The following is a 20355-nucleotide window of genomic DNA, read 5'->3' on the forward strand; positions in this document are numbered from 1 at the left end:
TGGCCAGATCTTAAGAATTTTTTTTTCTGTTTCACGCTATAGGAACATTGTGGGATGGAAATTTGAGGAACCAGCAAAGTTTACACAGAAAGGAGATTTGAAATAAGAAAAGACCACAATCATACTAGAGGCTTGTTGAGTGTTATTCAGTTGCTTTATCTATTCTGACCAATATTACAACATTCTCAGAATAAAGGCATCATACTAGAAAGATCCTACTTTGATGGTTTTTATATGAGTGCCCTCAATGAATTACTCCTCCAAGTGTAATTGCCTTTAACCTTGACTTTGAACTTGGACATGTGACTTTCTCTGGCTAGTGAGATGCAAAAAGCAGAGGGCTGTTTATCTGACTAGTACATTAGATGCAAGCAGAGGGTTAATAAGCAATTGTGTTTAGGAAATTTGTCTGGAAGTCAGTTCTCATGTAAGAAGTATCATTATAGTGCTAAGAAAAAAACCCAAGCTAGCCATGTGGAGGCACATGAAGAAAGGTGAGGCAAAGGTCTCTAATTCTACGTGAGGTGTGAGGGATGGACTGAAGAGGCCATCTTGGACATTTCAGACACAGTACCACATGGAAAAGGAAAACTACCTATCAGGCTAGCTTAGGTTGCAGAATCATGAAAAAATCATGCAATTATTCTCAAGTACCAAATTCTACTGATTTGTTATGCTGTAGTAACTGAGATAATGGTGTTTACTGCAATGATGTGTTTTGAGTTGAATCTTGGGTCTATACTTCAAGTAAGAAAGCAGTATATCCTCTATACTTAGAGCAAATCATGACCTCCTTTGAATTGGCTTTTAACTTTTAGGAGAAAAAAATTCTGAACTTTGAAAATGTTGTTGTTGTTGTTTTCTAGGGTAATATGTTTTCTGGCCAAAATATCTCTTACAGTTTCTCCAATAAACCTAGTTATTGATGATTAGCTAGTTATTCAACATCATTACCTAGTCACAAATTAAGCTCTTATTTTTTATAAGGTCTAAAAAAATAACCTTTTATTTTGTTAGTGTGTCCAAGAAGAAGTTACTATGTGTTTGTGCCACTGTGGGGGTACTTTTGACTGCTATTTCACAAAGTCAAAACTCTTTCATCAATTGGTTTAATTTATTCCTAGGAATATGGATTTATCTTAAATGTAGACAATTCATTATTACATGTAACTCATTGTTTGTAACACCTAACAAGCATCTTCATAAAATTCTAATCAACCACAAAAAAATAAGTGAACAATATATCACTGTAGAGAAAATAACAGATATTTATTTTCATATTAAAAAAAAAGTGACTTGGGGGCTGGAATCATAGCTTAACTTGTCTTGTGTGTGTGAGGCACTAGGTTCAATTCCCAGCACCACATATAAATAAGTAAATAAAATAAAGGTTCATCAACAACTAAAAAATATTTTTAAAAAATGTGACTTGGAGCTTTGCTTTTTTTGTGGCTTTTAAAAATAAAATATTTGGCGAAAAATCAAAGGATAAATTTTTAAAAATTTAATAACACTTTATGGTCTCATTGAAGAGCAAAATCTAATTTCTATTTAACAAGCTAGAATAGAATATGTACACACACACATGTACAGTTAGATTGTATTATTTAAAGAAAATATCAAAAATTTTCATTATTTTAAATTAACATAGTTCACTGATTATTAACTAATAATTATAATTTCATAGACACTAAGTCATCACTGGCATATAGATGTGGAATTTAGAAAAAAGGAAAATTGTGACACTTCTGTTATATAATAACATGAATAACTGTTCTGCTTCCTACTATTATGATTCCACCAAATCATTCTTATTAGATTTGCTTCTATTATGGGCATAAAGTAGTTTAAAAGCACTTAAAAGCAAGTCAATTTAGTTTGAGTATTTCATTACCCAGCTGAAGAAAATTCAGCTGAGAATTTAAGGAACGATGAAACAGAGATTACTCCCATTAACTGAACATACTTTATGGGTCAGGTGACCAACTAAAAATTTTACTAATACAGAAACTGATGAAAAAAATTAAGAAAAGAAGGAGGAGTGGAGGAGATCACTTTCCATCAAGTTGTGAAATAAACACATTTCTCTCCCAAATGAACACAAGTTCAATTCCAGGATTTCCATTGTTGTTTTTTTGTTTGTTTGTTTGCTTGCTTGCTTGCTTGTTTGGTTTTTTTTTTTTTTTTTTTGGATGAGGGAGAGGAGTAAAGAAATTCCTTAAAGAGTTTCCGTTGGTCATATGTATATTTTATATCTTCCCCTTCTTAATCCCCCCCCCCAGCAAATCATTATGCCTTCAAAAAGGTATTAAAATACAAGAACAAATAGAGAGCAGAACAATGCAGAAGACAGAGATGAGAAAAGCCAGAAAGGAAATAGACAGTACCTAACTTCAGTACATCAGTAAGCATGAAAACCAAAGACTAAGGATAAAATAAATAGTAGAGGTATGGGGAAGACTACAGAGGAAAGCTGATGTCTGCTGATGAAATCATAAAAAGACCTAGAATTGGAGGCAAAAGTTCCCCAAAACAGAAAAAATGAATAAAGGTAGGATAAGGTGGCATTGCAGAAGGGGCCTTCACATGGAAGTCTGAATTCTGACAGGAGTGGTAGCAAGCCAACACCCTGGGAATCCAGCAGGTGATGGCAATATGCTGTGAAGGGAAACTGAGCAAACCAAGAGAAACTATCTACAATCCAACACTTGGGATGTGCCACAAAGTGGCTGGAGTCTTGTCTCCCCTGCAGCACTGGTGAAAACCCCCACATAGAGAATCCCCTCTATGCTTTCTAGTTCCTATTTTATAGAAAGGGTGGGGAGTCAGTTTATCTGGCATTTGAGAAAAGTATTTTACACTTAAGAGAGAATCTGAAACAAAGTGATAAGAGGAACACACAGAAACTACATAGGGAACAACAACAACAACAACAACAACAAAAAAAAAGCAAAGAAAGACAGACTTGTAAAGAGCCCTTTCACAAATATCCTCAAATAGAAAATAGAGGTTAATGGCTAGATTTTTTTTTCTAGTACTGACTTCATGTCAGACACTCTTAGAAATGTTTTATAAACATCAATTAAAAATGACACTATGTGGCATTTATAGTAAACACAATTCCCATATGTAAAAAGCAATATGTGGCACCAAGAGGAAAACAATATTGTTGTTGTATTTAGAGTAAGTTATAAAGGAGGCTTCACTCCATGCAATCTCACTCCAGAGCCCACATTTTGAACATTCTGTTGTCTAATTAAGACATAGCATCTGTGAAGCAATAATTAGATGATATAGAAAAAAGACACTCAAAGAATAGGAAACTGCTCTAGAATGCAAAATATGAGTAGATATAAAACATTCAGGGGAAGACAAAATTGAAATTACCTTGAAGAAGCCCCCCTCCCAATCAAAAAATAATAAAAAAGTAACAGGATATGGTGAGAAACATGTGAATAAAACGAATTCCAGGAAAAGACAAAAGGAGGATGAAAATTATGGAACAAAAAATGTATAAAAAAGAGAAGCCAAGTTTCTGGGTTTCTAGGCTATCTTATGGCAGCTCTGCAAATGTGCCCACTACCTACAACTTCCCCTTGGGTTAGTTAATAGCATCAGTTTGCATTTATGTCTGAGGCTTTCCCTGCTTAGTCTTGCTTCTTTTCATTGTACCTTTCTCAGGAGTTATAAAATTATTTCATTACTAACTCCATCTCAATACATGCTTCCTGGTGGACACACAGATACCCACATTGTTGGAGCACTAAAAGTATCCTGCAAGTAGAAAATAAAAGACTCTTATCAAAGTAAATCACTCTGAAATCTCAAGACAGGAAAAGATCCAAAATTATTTTAGAGAATAAATGCATAAAAAATCAAAATAGATTACAGTCGAAAGAATGGGTATCAACATGGTAGGAGAGTTCTCAAAAATGACACTGGAGTTTAGAAAATAGTAAAAAAAAGTTTATTAAAAATCTAAGTTAGTGTAAGATTTTTATTAAAAAACTAAAAAGATTATTAAAAAAATCTAAAGGATTTTAGTTCCCACTTAGAATTCCAGGAAAATAAAAAATCAAATTTTAAGATAGAACAAAGATGTTTTAAAGATACAAAGCTTTAAGAAATTTATTTGTAGGAAGCAACATAAAGAACTGATCCAAGAAAGAGAAGGGCATGGTATTCTGGAAGTAATAAGCAACTTAGAAAGAACAGTGACAGGCGTTCCCACGGTGCTGGTGAGAATGAGTCTAGTTTCAGGTAGCCACAAGCCTAGAATGTAACCCACCTGGATTGAAGTCTATGGAAGACTTGAAAGAATAACCTAACAAGAAAATCAAGTGCATAGAACAAATGATATGTTGGAATATATTCAGAGGAAATTTAGTGTCTTGGAAAAAAGTGTGGGATAAATAAACGAATATATGCAGAAAGTTCAATCAAAATAGTCCATTTTAATGAAAAAATAAACAGTGATGCTAAAACAGAATTATAACATATATCATGTCTTAATATAAAAATAGTCATACAGACATAATTGATGTGAACATCAGTTTAGCTAAATATGCAGATATAACTACTTTGGAAGGAGAAGAAATAGCAGTTTGTATGTATTAGGTTATGTATAGGAGATATAGGGAATGGGGCACTGCAAGTATCATTAAGAACAGCAAGGATTTATAATTAGTACTTTCATAATGAGAAGGAAATAATAAGTTCTTCAATGATAAAAGTCCAATAGTGGCACTAAAAGCATATCTTTAGAAATATATGGGAAGTAACAGAGAAAACTGATAAAATATTTAAAAGCATTTCTTAGGGTATTAAAAGATAGGAATGGCTAATGTAACAAAGAAGTGATTTTTTAAATAAATATTTTCATATTGTTTTACCTTTAAAGTCATATATGTGTAGATATATAATATTCTGATGATAAATAAAATATGTATAATATGCATAATATTTTTATCATGAGAATATTATATATTTGATAATTAATAATATATAGAATATTATATATAAAAATAAATATTGGTAGAAAACCGAAAGAATGGTACAGCTGGAGAACAAACATCAAGTAATAAGAACAGGGCTTGCTAATTTCTAGTTAGGATATATTGTAACTTCATGCATTGCCTCTCTATTTTTCTTTAATGTACTTCACCTTCTTGTACTACCTCTCATTTTTATTGGTAAATAATCATATAACTGAAGATATTTAAAATGCTAAAATATATAAGGTAATTATAGACCCATTTGATCATGTTATTTTCTTACTAACAAGTGAATTAAGAAACATGGACTTACCTAAATTAGTGAGGAGGTAAGCAACTTTTTCATAAGCCTACAGTAGAGAGAACAAGTAGAAAATATTAGTCTCTTCTTTTTGTGAAGCCTGGTATCTGCATTTTTTAAGGAAACATTTAAAGTGTGTTCAACAAAATGCTTACATTTAAATTAAGTATAAATATTTATTAATGCATGATATGTAGTGCTTTGCATAAACATACCCCAAATAGATATAATATAAATGTGTATGAAAATACATATTCATGTGTACATTAACACAGAAACACACTTATTATCTGCAACAGTGAGTCTTTTCTCTTGCCTATATTTATCTTAATTTTAAACAAGAAAATATGTAAGCAAAAGATTGTTAATGGCTAAGCAGAGATTTGATCTTCAAATTATAGAGCCTTTTTTGCCATATTGGAAGGTTGAAAGCGAAAGTTTCTTTCTATTATTATTGATAAACAATATTCCAAACCATGACAAAAACAGTTTGCAAGTTTTCATTTCTAAAGAAAAATAGTTTTTTAGGTTATTGATAACAGAATCTAAGATGAATGTGTTCAAGCTGTTAGTCACATCATGAACAACAGATTTTTCTGATAACATTTTTCATCATCTGCCATCTTTTTCCTTCCCTTGCACTCTGACCAGTTTAATAGACTTAATTAAAGACACATACTTTATAATATTTTAAGTAAATATCATAGGAAAATTATATTTGTTTCAGGTATAAGGCAGATATATGTTTGTAGGCATATGTGTAAACATTTGAATATTACTACATAACCACAAGATTCAATTAATTACTATTTAGGTTAGTCCAATAAGATGTTGGCATGTAAAATTAAAAGTTATTGATCTGGAACTGGGGTTACAGCTCAGTGGGGGGAGCACTTGCCTAACATGTGAGTAGTTTAATACAGCCCCCTGAAAAATGATAAGGACTTGAACATTTTAAGAGCTGTTGACATTCCAGAGAGTTCTCTCAGCTGAACTACTATGTTTCATCTTAGTTATGATTCAAATCTATTTCTTTCTAAGACATAAACATCTTGAGACAGAAAGATTTCAGACTACAATATTCTCATACTTTCCCATAATGTATGTATTTATTACTACACCCATACACTATCATTTTCAAATTTGGGGACAATTTCAGGAGTTAAGCAGGAGGGACTTCATCAAGTGACATATAGTACTTGAGTAGCTGTTGTGCCTCTAGCACTGAGTTGACTGCTCTCACAGGGGTTGAAACCTAATTTCATCTGAAACTGCAATGTAGAGTATTTCACATGAGCCAAACAGTGCTTTACATACATTGCTATTCCTTTACAATAATTTTATTAAATAGATAAAATAAGTTTCATTTTACAGAACAGGAAACAGATTTAGAATGTCAGGCATCTGGCCTGATAGAGCACTGCTAAGCAAGTATAATTAAGATCTGATATCATGGCTACCTTGTAACATCTATGTTATGCCTTGTAACAGTTCAAGATTCTTGTCTAAATACTTAACACACAGAAGTCTACAAACTTGGATCAAAATAAATGTAACTGGAAGAATATTCAGAAAGTTACAATACCTTTGGAGGAATGTTGTAAAATGACAAAAGATGCTGTACTGCTGCTGGTAAGCTTTCTGGGGCACTTGAGAACCTGCATCATCCAAGGTTCTAATGCTATGGATGATTGGTACCATCAGGATGGATGGGCTGTACAATCAACCCATGCTAGTGATTGTTAACTTCAGAACTTCAAAGTGCAGAAAGAAATCCTGTTTTAAATACATGAACTGTATAGTATATGGTAGCAATCATTTTGCCAGGGCGAGTTGTAAGAGCATGTGTATGAGTATGTGAAATGGAATGGAAATCTGGGAGAGGAGAGAATCAGGGTTTTAGGGAAAACTTTTCTGGAACCTACACATTACTCTCTCTCTCTCTCTCTCTCTCTCTCTCTCTCTCTCTCAAACACACACACACACACACACACACACACACACACACAATACCATATTGGAGAAACTATAATTCTAAAAATAACCCACTAATACATTTATAAGCAGAGTATTTTTATTCATATATTTTAATTAGGTCAAATATTATTTGTATATGTTAACTAGGTTAAAATATTCATTAGAAACTTTTAATGGTCAGGTAGTGTTTGTGTAACCAAACAACAGTGAACCAGTAGAAGCAGTCTCTACTTCCATGGAAGTTAGACTCCAGTGGGCAGAGACAAATAGAAAACCATACACAATTGCTTTTCAAGAGGGCTCAGTGAGCAGAGGAATGAAGCAAGGGAGGGAGCCAAGCAAGAATGTGGAGCAAGCACCTTTAAGATACAGAAACAGTAGTGCAAATGCCCAAAGACTGACATGGACTTATTTGTCTTATGAGGGACTAGAAAGTTAGAAACTAGGAGTGGCAGCAATAAGAAAAAAAAAAAATAGTTGCGATGAGTCCTTTCTGAGAAAGGAACATTTTATAAGGGCATAGGTGGCCAAGGTATAAAGTTTAGAATTCATTCCAAGCTTAGAAATCATCAGCTTTCCACCAATGCTTGTTAGGGTGTTATGCCAAAATTGAAAAGAGCAGCAAAGTCAGGAAAAGGACAAGGTGGTTATCTGGGTCATACCAGGGAGTTCTACACTTGTTTTATTCCTTTGCTCTCTGAGTCAGAACCCTTCTGTCCAGCCTCCACTGTGAAAACAAACTCCAAGAAGACCTTTGCAGTATTGAAGAAGGCTATTGTTTGCCAGTTATCTACCTTTCTGTATTTCTAGAAACCACAGAAAAAGACATAAACAAACTAAACAAATAGGTTTTTAGAAGAGCCTTATTAAATGACTCATTTGGCATTGCCTCCTCTCCTGGGTAAGATGTGCACTCCAAGCCTTTGATCCACCCTATTCCATAATAACCTATTTGCATAACAATTGCTGATCAGTGGTAACCAAGTATTAAGAAAAGCTAAGTATATTTGGAAGCCTTCCATAATCAGAACCTTGAAAGAATCAGGAATGTATGCTCTGGACTCCAGAAAAGGAAACAGATCAACAATCAGGAAGACTCTAGAAACATCATGGGGTACTTATATTAACCAAATGTAGTTAGGGATTTTTCTTCTTTGCACTTATGATGTGATCTCTACATGGCAAATGGATTTTTTAAATGATATGAGGAACATCAAAAGAAGTTCATTCATTTCAGGAGCTGGAAAGGTTTAACTGGCATAATCCTAGAGTACCTCTACTCAGATGTTCCTATATTTTTCTTAGGAATTACCTATTAAGCCTGATGTGAAAGAGCTGTCTTGCTGATGCAATGTTAATTACAGTTTGACTGTGAAGCAACAAAAATACTTCTTTTCAGAGTGGTTTCACATTTTTTATTTTTATTAATATGATTTTGAAATATTTCCTGATAGAAATAATAACATACTATACATGGCATCTGTAAGTAGCACTGTATTTTCATGGGAATGCAAATGAAGAAACAAAGGATGGACTTGTGAATGACCAACAGTTGGTTTTCAAATTCTATCACTGAAAATTTTTAGTTATATATTTTGAAAAAAAAAAAAGTTAAACATAATAAATTGAAGCTTTAACTATTGTTAAATTATTTGCTACTTATTTGTAGGATATGTGGTTTCTGATGTTGGCTATGCATCAAAATCATCCTCTTTACCTTAAATCAATGATTCTCTAATGCTCTTTTAGAGGCTGATCAGATCAGAATTATCAGAAATAATTTTTAAATGTTTTGTTTCAAATACAGTTTTTCCACAAGGGAAATTTGGAATGGGACTCAGGCATTTCATTTGTTTAAAAGTGTTCAAGATAATTTGATGTATAACAAGAATGGGAAACACTTTTAAAATTACCTTCACAATCTATACAATGGATTTATAATCAAATTTTGATTATATTGTATATATCTTTAACCTCAGTTGAATACTTATTTAGGGGTGCCATGATTGACCTATTTTGAAATATTTAAGAATGTATAATCTTTGGTTATTAGCTTGAATTAAAATAAGTGCAACAAGCTTGAAAGATACTAAAAATACAGTTATTAAAAAATAATTTGAGCACACGTAATATGCAGCATACTAAGACATTTGGAGAATAAAATATTTCAATTCATTCAAAGAGGATATTCTAAATGCCTTTAGGTATTAATGAACAAAGACCTGGGGACACAAAAATGAGCAAGTGACAGCCCCTCTTCATATGAGCTGAACACTTTGATAATGGGAGAAAGGAGACAAGATATGCCCTGCAACAAGGGGATGCTCACAAAGGGATTGCTTAATTCTACTAGCAGAATCTGATGGGTGGGAGAATTGGCAAGTCCAAGAACTATGTGAGGAGAATAAAAACAAAGATGAGATTATTCAATTCTATCTGTGAGACTGAAATAAAATTATAGAAGAAGTGATTCTTAGATGAAAAGACAAGTCTCCAGACAAAAGAAATATGCACATTTGAGACAGAAGATTCAAGAGACATGGTGTGAAGTACCAAAGTGCTACAGGACAGGCAAAAGTGATTCTGTAGGCTGGAGTGCAGGGTAAAAAAGAGAGGAAAGGAGAGAAATTCAGAGAAGAGAGGAAAACTGGCTTGAAATAATGGAGGGAAAGGGGAAATTAATTTATATTTACATCAGAGGAATTGGGAAACTTAAAACAGTCTAAGGAAAGAACAAAATAAAATGATCAAAATTGCAATTTAGATAGTTCCATCGTGGTGCACCAGAGAGATAGGAAGAATTTAGAATAGAGACAGGAAAACTAACTAATTAGAAGACTGCTGTGACTGTCCAAGCAAAACATGACAAGTAACTGAACTAAGGAAGTGGGAATAAGAATGATCAGCAGGTAACTGCAATGTTTCCCCAGCAGAATTCACAACAGTCAGTCACTAATCTGATGAAAGAGTTAAAAGAAATGCACAAAATAAAGAGTAAGGTTTCTGGCTACAGGTATTATACCTTAAGAGTACCTAGTTTAAAGAAAAAAATTGACTGATATGAATTATTGGCCATACTTAGAATTTCATAACTTAAATCATATGGATACTAGTTGAAAAGCACATTGGAGTAATAGAATATATTGACTAAGGCCAAATTCTTCAACTGGGGAAATAATAAAACAGGACTCCTGAATTCAAGTTATTAAGAAACTAAGAGCATATTTTTAAGTAGCCATATATTGACTTTGGCCTGAAAATAAGATAAAGAGAAGTAGCATCTGATTTTCTGGATGAACATGTTAGTGGTATCATATTTGGCATTTTAATCTATCCTTATTTAACTAAGTTCTTAAGTAATCCTCTGTATTCAGGTGAAACAGAAGGGCTATTTAATAATTTGTGAAGTTCACTAACATCCTGAGGAGAAAGAAAATGTGTAAATTCAAAGAGCATTATTATTTGATGCTGATTAAATCTCAAGAAATAACTTTTTTTTTCACATTGGTTAAGTTGGCTGCACATTCATTGCTTTTATACTAAATCCATTTTAAAATCTCTTCCTTAGTTAGTTGCAAGGGCAAATGAGAAACATTTATAATCTGTCCCATTTCTATCAATCCCTGGATAATTATTCCTAAAGGGCCAATAAGCAGAAATAAACATTTAGAAAAACAAAGTTCTTACTTCTCCAGGAACCCTGCATGCTTGTTTTCTAGCATTAAAGAAAGGTAAGAAGGTATATGGGCTGTGTTGTTTACATGGAGCTTGTGGGATTTTGAGAATCTCAAAAAAAAAAAAATAATAATGTTTTTTTTGTGACTCAAATGACAACACCCTCACCTGCCTTCAGAGGTCTTATTTGTACAAATAGAAGTTCAATCTACTGAGTCCAATCTCTGTTTTCTATAAAATGCTAAGAGCTTTGGAAGGAAAAAAAAATACCAGAAGCCTCATCAAACATATAAACTTAGAACACGTTGAATCTGAACCTTATGAGAGAGAGAAAACCATATGTCAGACAGAAAATACTGGTTCTAGTTAGGGGATGTTAGCTATGATAGGGACAGGGGATAGAACAGTCAGACTTTAAGAAACTGGTGATTAAAAAGCAACTAGAAAAATATAAAACTAGATTCTGGTACACGAGTGGAAACTTTCGCCACATTTTAATTTTTATACTATCAGTGATAAGAGAAAGAACTTTTGTGAAAAAAAATATTTGAGGGTCAAGCTTTCATCTCATTCAAAGACAGACTCTGATCATAGTTCTTCAGCTCAACTGAGATGATGGTGATTTCACTAGGTGGGAACAAAGGATTGAACAAAGACCTGGAGTGTCCGTTCCAGAGATGACATGCTTAACTTACCAAGAAAAAAAAATGAACACATTTGGCCTCTTCGTTTTCCTTTTCAATGACATACTTCTCATTGTCAGTTCATTAATTTACTCAAAATGTTTTTGAAGATCAGTAGGTCTTTGGAACAAATTACCAAAAAACAAAGGAACATAGGGTACTATTTCTAAAGCTATAATAATTGATGGGAGGTGAAGTGGGGGAATAAAGAGACATAAAACCATTAATACCGATTACCTGCAATGGGTAAAATTATTTTATGGTAATAATGTTGGTGGGGAGCATGATAGATTGAGGAAGGTGACTTCCACTTAATATTTTAAATGTTTATACTTTAATACTCTTTTACAATAGCAAGGTATTGATTTTAGAATTCAGAGAACGGATAAAGATAATAGATTTTAAAGAGGATATAACATAACTATTACAACTGAAAATTGTTAGATTTTTTTTTTTTGGTATGACTTCTGCATGAATTAACTTTTTTTCTTATGTTGTCAGACACATTTGGCAAAGACACAATAGAGCACAGTATATATTCTCTTTCTCTCCAAAGACACCTTTGAGTACTTAAATATTTATGAAGGGGTAATAGATTAAAGAAAAAGGAACAAAAAATAAATATCAATGAATGCAGATGTAGGCTGGAGATTTAGAAAGACTAAAGAAAAAAAAGATCATCATCATTACCACATTTGGAACTAACAGGAAATTAATATTCAAATTCTGTGTATTATATAAAGATGAGAAAAAATGGGAAAACAAATAAAATGCTTGTATTGTGTAATAAAGGAACAGAAATAAAAATAATTATTAAAGAAAATAAAATCTAAAATACTATCAAGAAACAAATATAGAGAAAGAAATTTACTTGTTAGCTTCTTCTGTGCACTAGAAGAGGACACATTTAATCTTTCAACATCCTTATGTGTTAGTTTTTATCTCCTTTGTTTGAAAGATCAAGAAATTAAAGCTTATAGATGTTCCATGGGACACCCTGGTTCACCTGGGTCAGGCAGCTTCATTTGCATACAAAGTCCACTGCTTTTCATCAGGAAACCAGGTTGAGGAGCCACTGTCCTGACTGATGAAAGCCTGGACAGGCTTGAGAGAGACAGGGAGAGGGGAGCACAAATGAGGAGCAGAGGATCTGAGAGTGTGTGCGGGGAGGTTGCTCAGCCACCATAAGTGTTTAAGTGGTGAAAGTGATCCAGTCTATGTGGCTGTGGTTTTAGGAGTGATTCACATAGAAAGTACAAAAAAAAGGAGCACATTTAATTTATGATAGAATGTTTTGAAAGCCAAATTGACACCTGTTTGTAAATCAGTAACTCCATAGAGAGAGAAATATGTGCATGTTCAAAAACAGATATATTAAATCAAAAGCATGTGTTACATATTATCCATTACTGAGAGATAATACCGTAAACTTTTGATTATCATTCTTTTCAGTTTCAAAATCCAAGTATGTGTGTGTGTGTGTGTGTGTGTGTGTGTGTATTCTAGAAAATTAGAATTATGTAAAATTCTGTCTCCTTCTTGTGGAACTTTATTTCATGTACTTAAATAATATTAAGATAGAATTTGAATAGGTTATATATTATATGGATCTGAATTACCATTATCTTACCCTTGACCAGCTACTAAGTCTCTTTCCCTTTTCTTTTTTCTTTTTTTGCTATTTTAAATAATAATATGACATTAGTACCCTCTACATGAGCTTTAGATTATATGGTTAAGGGTCTCTTTAAAAGAGACTAACAGAAGTTATTATCAAAGATTTGTGTTTTATTAGTTTTAAAAAGAATATATTGATTTTAGAAAACCAAGAAAATTCAAAATATATGGTAAATATAATATACTACAGTAAAAAAATCATATAAAATCTTATATTTCAGAGAAAAAGCCTACTAGTATTTTGATTTGTAATTGCAAATATTATCTATTTGGCTATAAGTGCTCTTTAGTTTAATCTTTGATACCAACTTTGTCAGATATATTTTTAAAATTCAAGTTATTATAATGTTGTTCAAGAAATATAATATTTTTGCCTAAATTCTAGATTAATTTGGGCAACTATAAACTATCTGGTGTTATACTTTTTCAATATTTCCTGTACCCTTCAATCTATGACACAAAGTCATAAATTATTTTGTGTCTTGTTTGGAGATATTATAAATTAGATTCTTCTTCTACAAATTAAATCAAAACTGAAGAAAGCTGATTAAGTGAAAGATGTTAAGTATTGTCATGGCATTAAAATTTATACTTTTATCACAATGAGTATTCATTTTCCCTAAGGCCTTTTATTAACTTTCTAAAATTTAAACAGCAAATCCTCCTCCTGGTAAAATATATAACATAAGCATTATCACATCTGGAAATAATACATATTACCTGTAAATAGTATCATTATTTATGCTACCTTTATAAATTATCTCATGATGTACATATTCTAGCATCAACACTTACTATATACGATTTGCAACAAGTTTTTTCAAGTTCTCTAAATCACAGTTTCTTCATCTACATAATGGAGAGAATATCAACCTTGTGGAATTTATGGAAGAGCTAAAATAAAGATATTATTATGGATGTGCCAGTTAGTGCCACCTGTTTTCAAAGACAATTGGCTTTATTCACAGACTTTGTTGAACAGGTAGGCACAGGCATAATATCACTTCTTAGTCATAGACATTTGGTTTATGAGTCAAGAAATGCATGTGGTGTTGAACCAAAAAGATGCTCTCCTTGAGAAATCAGCACCTAACCTGACAAAATGTTCACATATTTAGAGCCAAAGAAAACCAAGGCATAACAATGTCACAGCACAACAGAATGACAGAAAGAGAGGTCACAGATAGGTAGAGAGCTTTATCCTCCTGACAAAAGAGGGAAAATGTTCATCAAATGTTCATAAAGAAGTATTGTGAAGTGGGGACGGGGAAAAGAGAGAGGATCAGGGAGACAAGAGGAAGAGAGAAAGAGGAAGATTGCTTTTGATCCAGAGAAAGAAAAATGGAATAGCTGTCTGATTATTTTCCATTTCACCTGGGGCCTTGGAAACAAGACTGCACTTTCAAACAGATTTTCCTATGTCTTTCCAACAAATTCTATGAGATTGAGCTTATTTGAGTGTTTTTCTAATTCATACAATCCCTTATTTGTTGAAAATCACATAGCACTATTTCTAGCACTTATATATTTAATGAATAGAAGTTATTATAAATCTAGATTATGAACTCAAAAGGCAGGGAAGGCAATACAACTAGCATCAATTTTCTTTTTTTAAAAAAATCTATTCTTTAAAACATATGGATGAAATGTACATATATCCCTAGTACAAAGGTAAGAGTCCTTTTCCCTGCTCATCCCCTATTCACCCATGGAAAAATATGACTGTATGACTGTAAACACTCACAAGATTCAGCAACATGATGATTATGAAATTGATACAGACAGCAGCAGCAGATGTCGCAAACTGCCAGTGTTGTTTGATGAAATTCCACTTGAATGATGCGAACCGTTCCATGACCACCAGGCGGTACACCACAACAGCAAACACAGCAGTGATCACCAGAGAAATCTGCAATGTGGGAAATGAGAGAAGACACCAATGTTTCACATTATTAACAAATCAGAAGCAAACATTGTCTCTAAGAGTTGAAGGTGTTAGACTTTCTAAGAAAGAATACAAGGATTAAATTTTCTCTCTTAACCAAGTGAACTACATTAGAGTCAGAACAGTATAAGATTTAAACTTAAACATGATAAATCTGAGAGGTAATGCTTATTTTAATTAGATAATGCAACCATTTCACAATGCATACATACTTCAGGACATCAAGCTGTTCACAACAAATACATACAATTTTATTTGCCATTTAAAATACACAAATAGGAAATGGGAGTGTAGGTCAGTGGTAGAGTGCATGCTTATCATGTGTACAGTCTTGGGTTCAGATAACATAAAATAGAATAAGGTAAAACAAATAAAACATCAAAAACAAAAAGACACAAGAAATGTTTAAGGTGTTCTAAGTATAAATTTATCATACTAATGGGCAGATTCTGTCCAACTTTTCTTTCAAATGGAATGCTCAGTTTTAATACAGGATATGCGATTAATTGCAACTTGGATATTTTTATTTTATTTTAACTTATGTATGCTTCTTTCAATGAGAGTTTTATTTAAAGAAGTGCAAAATTTTCCCTTATAAAATGCTATTACCAGCTGTGATTTCTATTTTAATTGAAAGAATTACCTAATATTGAAAAGGACAAGGTTTCTTTTGTACTCTCAGGGTCATAAAATGAGTTGGGGTTACATTGTGTATTTTAAAACCTGGAATCCCACAACATTCTAATAGCAATGGTTGTACTCTACCATGAAGAATATCCCCGAGACAGACACGAGAAGACGGCTAATTTTGTCTGATGAAGGCTGATGTGGCTCAGGTTTTCCTGTGATGGGATTTATTACTTCCATCTTGTAATACTTGGCTTCAAACTGGGGGCGAAGTGTTTCCTACAAGAGAAACTAAAGTTATTTCAGCATCAAAACCATAAATTAAAATTTTTCCTCTAAGAATCAATAGAAAACTTCTAGATTTTACCTATTTTTACAATGTCTTCACAACTATGCAACTTACTAAAAATAGGATGCCAATTACTTTCCAAATAAACTCTAAGCTATATTTTAATTAGTATAATTCTCCACTAATGCAATTTAAGGAAACATCATAGCAGTAGTTTAAAAAACACATACTTCATTATTGACCTCTGTTATCTTCATGAAGTTAGAGATCTTGTTAGTAAAAAACATTGAGGGAAGATCTAATGGTGTGCAGCTGCTCCTAGCCTGGAGGTCTGGGCTTTGGGTAGTTCTCAGCAGCCTGTGATACACCAGTTTCCTTATCTCCTGGTTTCCTAACATCTCACCTCTTCTTCTTCCCATTCAATAAGGTCCCAAGCATAGGTCAATACACTTCTTCTCCTTTTCCAAAATTCCAGGAAGACTGTGGCTATAAAATAAAAAAATGATGACAATAGTAATAATAATCCTGTACCCAAACCATGAGACATTCTTTTGTTCTTCAGATGAAGCATTTTCAAATTGTTAAATTAATAAAATTAACTATTATGAAAGCAATATTGAAATTTCTGTTTTCTTCACCCTCTTTTCTCTCTCTCTCTCTCTCTCTCTCTCTCTCTCTCTCTCTCTTTCCATATATATATATATATATATATATATATATATATATATATATATATATATATATATATATATATATATATCACTCCATGCCTTCCTATGGGGGTAGTAGGGTAGGGGGATGGTGATTTCTATCACTGAAATTGAGCAGAAGTCTTAACACAATTCATCAAAATGCTATGAAAGAAGGTCAATATTTAAAAAGATAACTATTATTGTTCTTTTTGACCTGCACATGCTCATTCAAAATTATTCAGAAGACTCAAAGCCTTCTCCAGGTATGAAAACAAAGACCAGATGCTATTTGTTCAGGATCCCAGAAAAGAAGGGTGTGGGAGAAAGACAGGAAAGGAGCAAAGTCATGTTGGTGATAGGAGAAGAAGCAAAAGAGCAAAAGAAAACCATCTTTGTTGAATATTCTTGGTGAACTATGCATGGACTGAAAGGGCTTCAATGAAAATAGTATGCTTGAACTATCATCTAAATATTCTGCACAAACAGCTAAGAGAAAGATTGTTTTCTTTCTGGTAAATAGAACTAAGAACTCACATACATGTTCTTAAACATCTATGGTATTGTTCATTCATGCGTCTACCGATTTGCTGTTTTCTTATTTTGGTAAAGGGACTCTAATATCAGAGGTCTTAGTATTTAATGTGGGGAGGGATGTTATCTTCATGAAGTTAATTTGAATCATAATAAAAGTTAAATGAAGGAAGAATTACAGTGCAAAGAGAAACAAATGTGTTTGGGGGAAAAGATTTCAGGAAGTTAATAGAGCAAAGCAAGGTCTTCCTCTCTGTTTACTTTCATTCTCCTCTTGAATTCAACAGAAAGGAAGGCCATGGAGAGATGATTGTGAGGTTCTCTTTCTTTTTTTCTTTATAATTGAAAATCAATACCAATATTGATTAGAAAAAATACAATGTTCATAGTTGCCTTACCTTACATTTTATCTCACTTTAAGATTTACAAAACCCTTTCTCACAATTTTAATTGTCACTCTCAAAACAGTTCCAAGGAAATATGTCACATAGTGTTATTACTTGGATTTTGGAAACAAAGGTGCTTAATCATTTGTGCCCAAGATAATATGATCAATAAATGGCAGACCTAGGGGTGAAACTTGCTAGTTATTCTGCACACACAATGCCTGGTTGATGCAGTCTTTAATCTCAGTCTTTCTCTCCCTCCTCCCTTCCCTCCCTCTGTTTCATACCTACCATAAAGATCTTTGTCAACCTCTTGAGGTTATGTTCCTGTTTGCACTGTGGTCCTTCCTTCATTATAATTCTTACAATGTAAGCTAACTTTACAAAGATTACTCTTATACTCTGCCATCTACTAATTTTCTGTAAAGTTGTAGAAGAGTACATATGGAAAAAAAACAAAAACAAAAAACAAAACAACAACAACAATAACAACAAAAACCCGGTAAATTCCATTGACAGCAAGACCATTTTAAAATGGTAGTCTGCAGTCACTGTTACCAATGAAAGGATCTAGGAATCAAGAGGGAAGTGGGATATAGAGGAAGTAAGCAGAGGAAAAGCCATAGAGGATAATCAAAGGGAGAAAAACTCCACAGTTTTAAATAAATAAGAAAATACAATGATTATAAACACAGGACATATAAATTTTAATATAGGGAGAACATGGATCACTAATACAAGTCAAGTCTTAAGGTTTCAGTGTGTTGCCTATTGTCTTCTTAATGTATCTTTCCAGCATATACTTGAACTAGAGGCATCTGACACAAAAACTAGGGAAGACAAATGTTATCTTGTGTTTGGCATGATTATAAATGAAGGTAATAACATTTGAAAGATACATGGAATCTTTCTCAGACTGAAGGGCGTTGTCTTTGAACATTATATTGAACTAGTTTATGTCAGTTTGAGATATATTCATTTCATTCATGGCTTACTTAGTTAAAATCTGAAGTGAATGAATATTCTCACTCTTAGAAATTAATTAGAGGGCTGGGGATGTGGAAACTGTCAAAGCGTCCACAGCACTTTATTACAGTTGCACTGTTGGTTATACTTATTCTAATACCTGACTTTTCCTACACTTGAAGGTAAGTTCCTTAAGTACTTTTAAAAAAAATATGATTTTTGCTGTTTGGCACAAATAAATATGTAAGTAATTTTTTATTAAGCTGAATTTAGTAATTGGAGAGAGTCCATCGACTGTGGTCTTAAACTCTCATACTCCTTCCATTATTCCAGGTTTTCAAATTATGCTCCCTGGAAGTTCACTGGAGATAAGGTGAGAAAAGGAGTCTTTCACCTAAAAAGTCCCTTTCTTATTTGTTTAATGTATTGAGTGATCGAGTTCAATTTTATTTGGGAAAATATTTATTGTGTTTTAAAACAACTTTGCTACATTTCTAAGTGGATGTATTGAGAAAAGGGAGAGAAAAAGGGTCAATTTCAAATACAAATGAAGTTAAATATATCCTTAAATGGAGGACAAAAATAACTTCCAAGTATTGTTTTCATCAGAATAGATAGAGCCCTTCAGTCTTCTCAAAAGAAGGCTCAGCTGAAACAACAGTGACTCAGAGAACAGCTCTGTGCTTGCCAATTTGGATTACTCCCAAGTGCTACTAAAGACTCTCCTTCATTCCTCAGATTTATTTTCAGTAACATCCTCAAGCATAATGTACTATTGCATGAGGTAGAAATAGAAACCTTGATAAACAGGTTTTACATTTAGCAGAAAAGTAAGAATATGGAACATTTTAAATTTCCATGTTGAGGGAACACTACTATTTTGTTGTTGTTGTTGTTAACATCTTATGGAAGTACAATTAATGGAGTTCTGTGCATGAGTACAGATATAAGAAGCATATAAATATGTGTGAAGGGGCAGACTTTGAAGAATTGTTCTCAACTCTACTTGTCACAGAGTCAGACCAGGAACTGGTTAGTCTAGACCTGCTGGTCTTATTGAATTTCGTCTTGGTCTAACGATACAAAATCTCTCTCTAACTTTACTTCCAATTTTCCTTCCCTCTTTCTCCTTCTCTAACATTAAATAAAAAAAAACATAGTGAAGTCAGCATTTGAACCCTGAATACTAGAAATGTTCACCAATTTCCTGAAATCAAATGGAAGCAGCTTTTCATCATAGAAAACTTATGTAAAAATAAGAAGGTACACATAAACAACATTTCATTATGTTAAAACAGAAGAACTCTAGCTGGGTGCAATGGCAGGTACCTGCTCAGCACCAGAGAGGCTGAGATAGGAGAATTGCTTGAGCTCTTGAGCTCATGAATTAGAGAAACCAGCCTGGGCAACGTAAGATCCCATGTCAGAGAGAGAGAGAGAGAGAGAGAGAGAGAGAGAGAGAGAGGGGAAACTCTCAACACAATCTTGACCACATTAGACCCTTAAGTTTGATGCAGAGTCCCTCTAAAGCTAACTCTTCATGTCATTCAATATAGATTGCCACTTGTATATTAAGTAGACATTCCAGGAGCATTTGATCAAATAGAAATAG

General features: G+C 33.1%; 1 protein-coding gene across 6 annotated transcripts in view; it reads right to left on the minus strand.

Moving 5' to 3' along the window:
* The window catches only part of Ano3 (anoctamin 3), a 400060-nt gene that overhangs the window by 31661 nt on the left and 348044 nt on the right, over nucleotides 1-20355 (minus strand). For all 6 annotated transcript variants that reach the window (XM_078046318.1, XM_078046317.1, XM_078046316.1 and 3 more), the window contains 4 exons: nucleotides 16572-16654; nucleotides 16018-16158; nucleotides 15052-15216; nucleotides 5308-5344 (listed from right to left, as the gene is read on the minus strand). In XM_078046318.1, coding sequence (XP_077902444.1) covers nucleotides 5308-5344; nucleotides 15052-15216; nucleotides 16018-16158; nucleotides 16572-16654 — 426 coding nt within the window. The remainder of the gene's footprint in view (nucleotides 1-5307; nucleotides 5345-15051; nucleotides 15217-16017; nucleotides 16159-16571; nucleotides 16655-20355) is intronic.

Source organism: Ictidomys tridecemlineatus, chromosome 4 (assembly GCF_052094955.1).
Source record: "Ictidomys tridecemlineatus isolate mIctTri1 chromosome 4, mIctTri1.hap1, whole genome shotgun sequence".
Classification (NCBI taxonomy): domain Eukaryota; kingdom Metazoa; phylum Chordata; class Mammalia; order Rodentia; family Sciuridae; genus Ictidomys; species Ictidomys tridecemlineatus.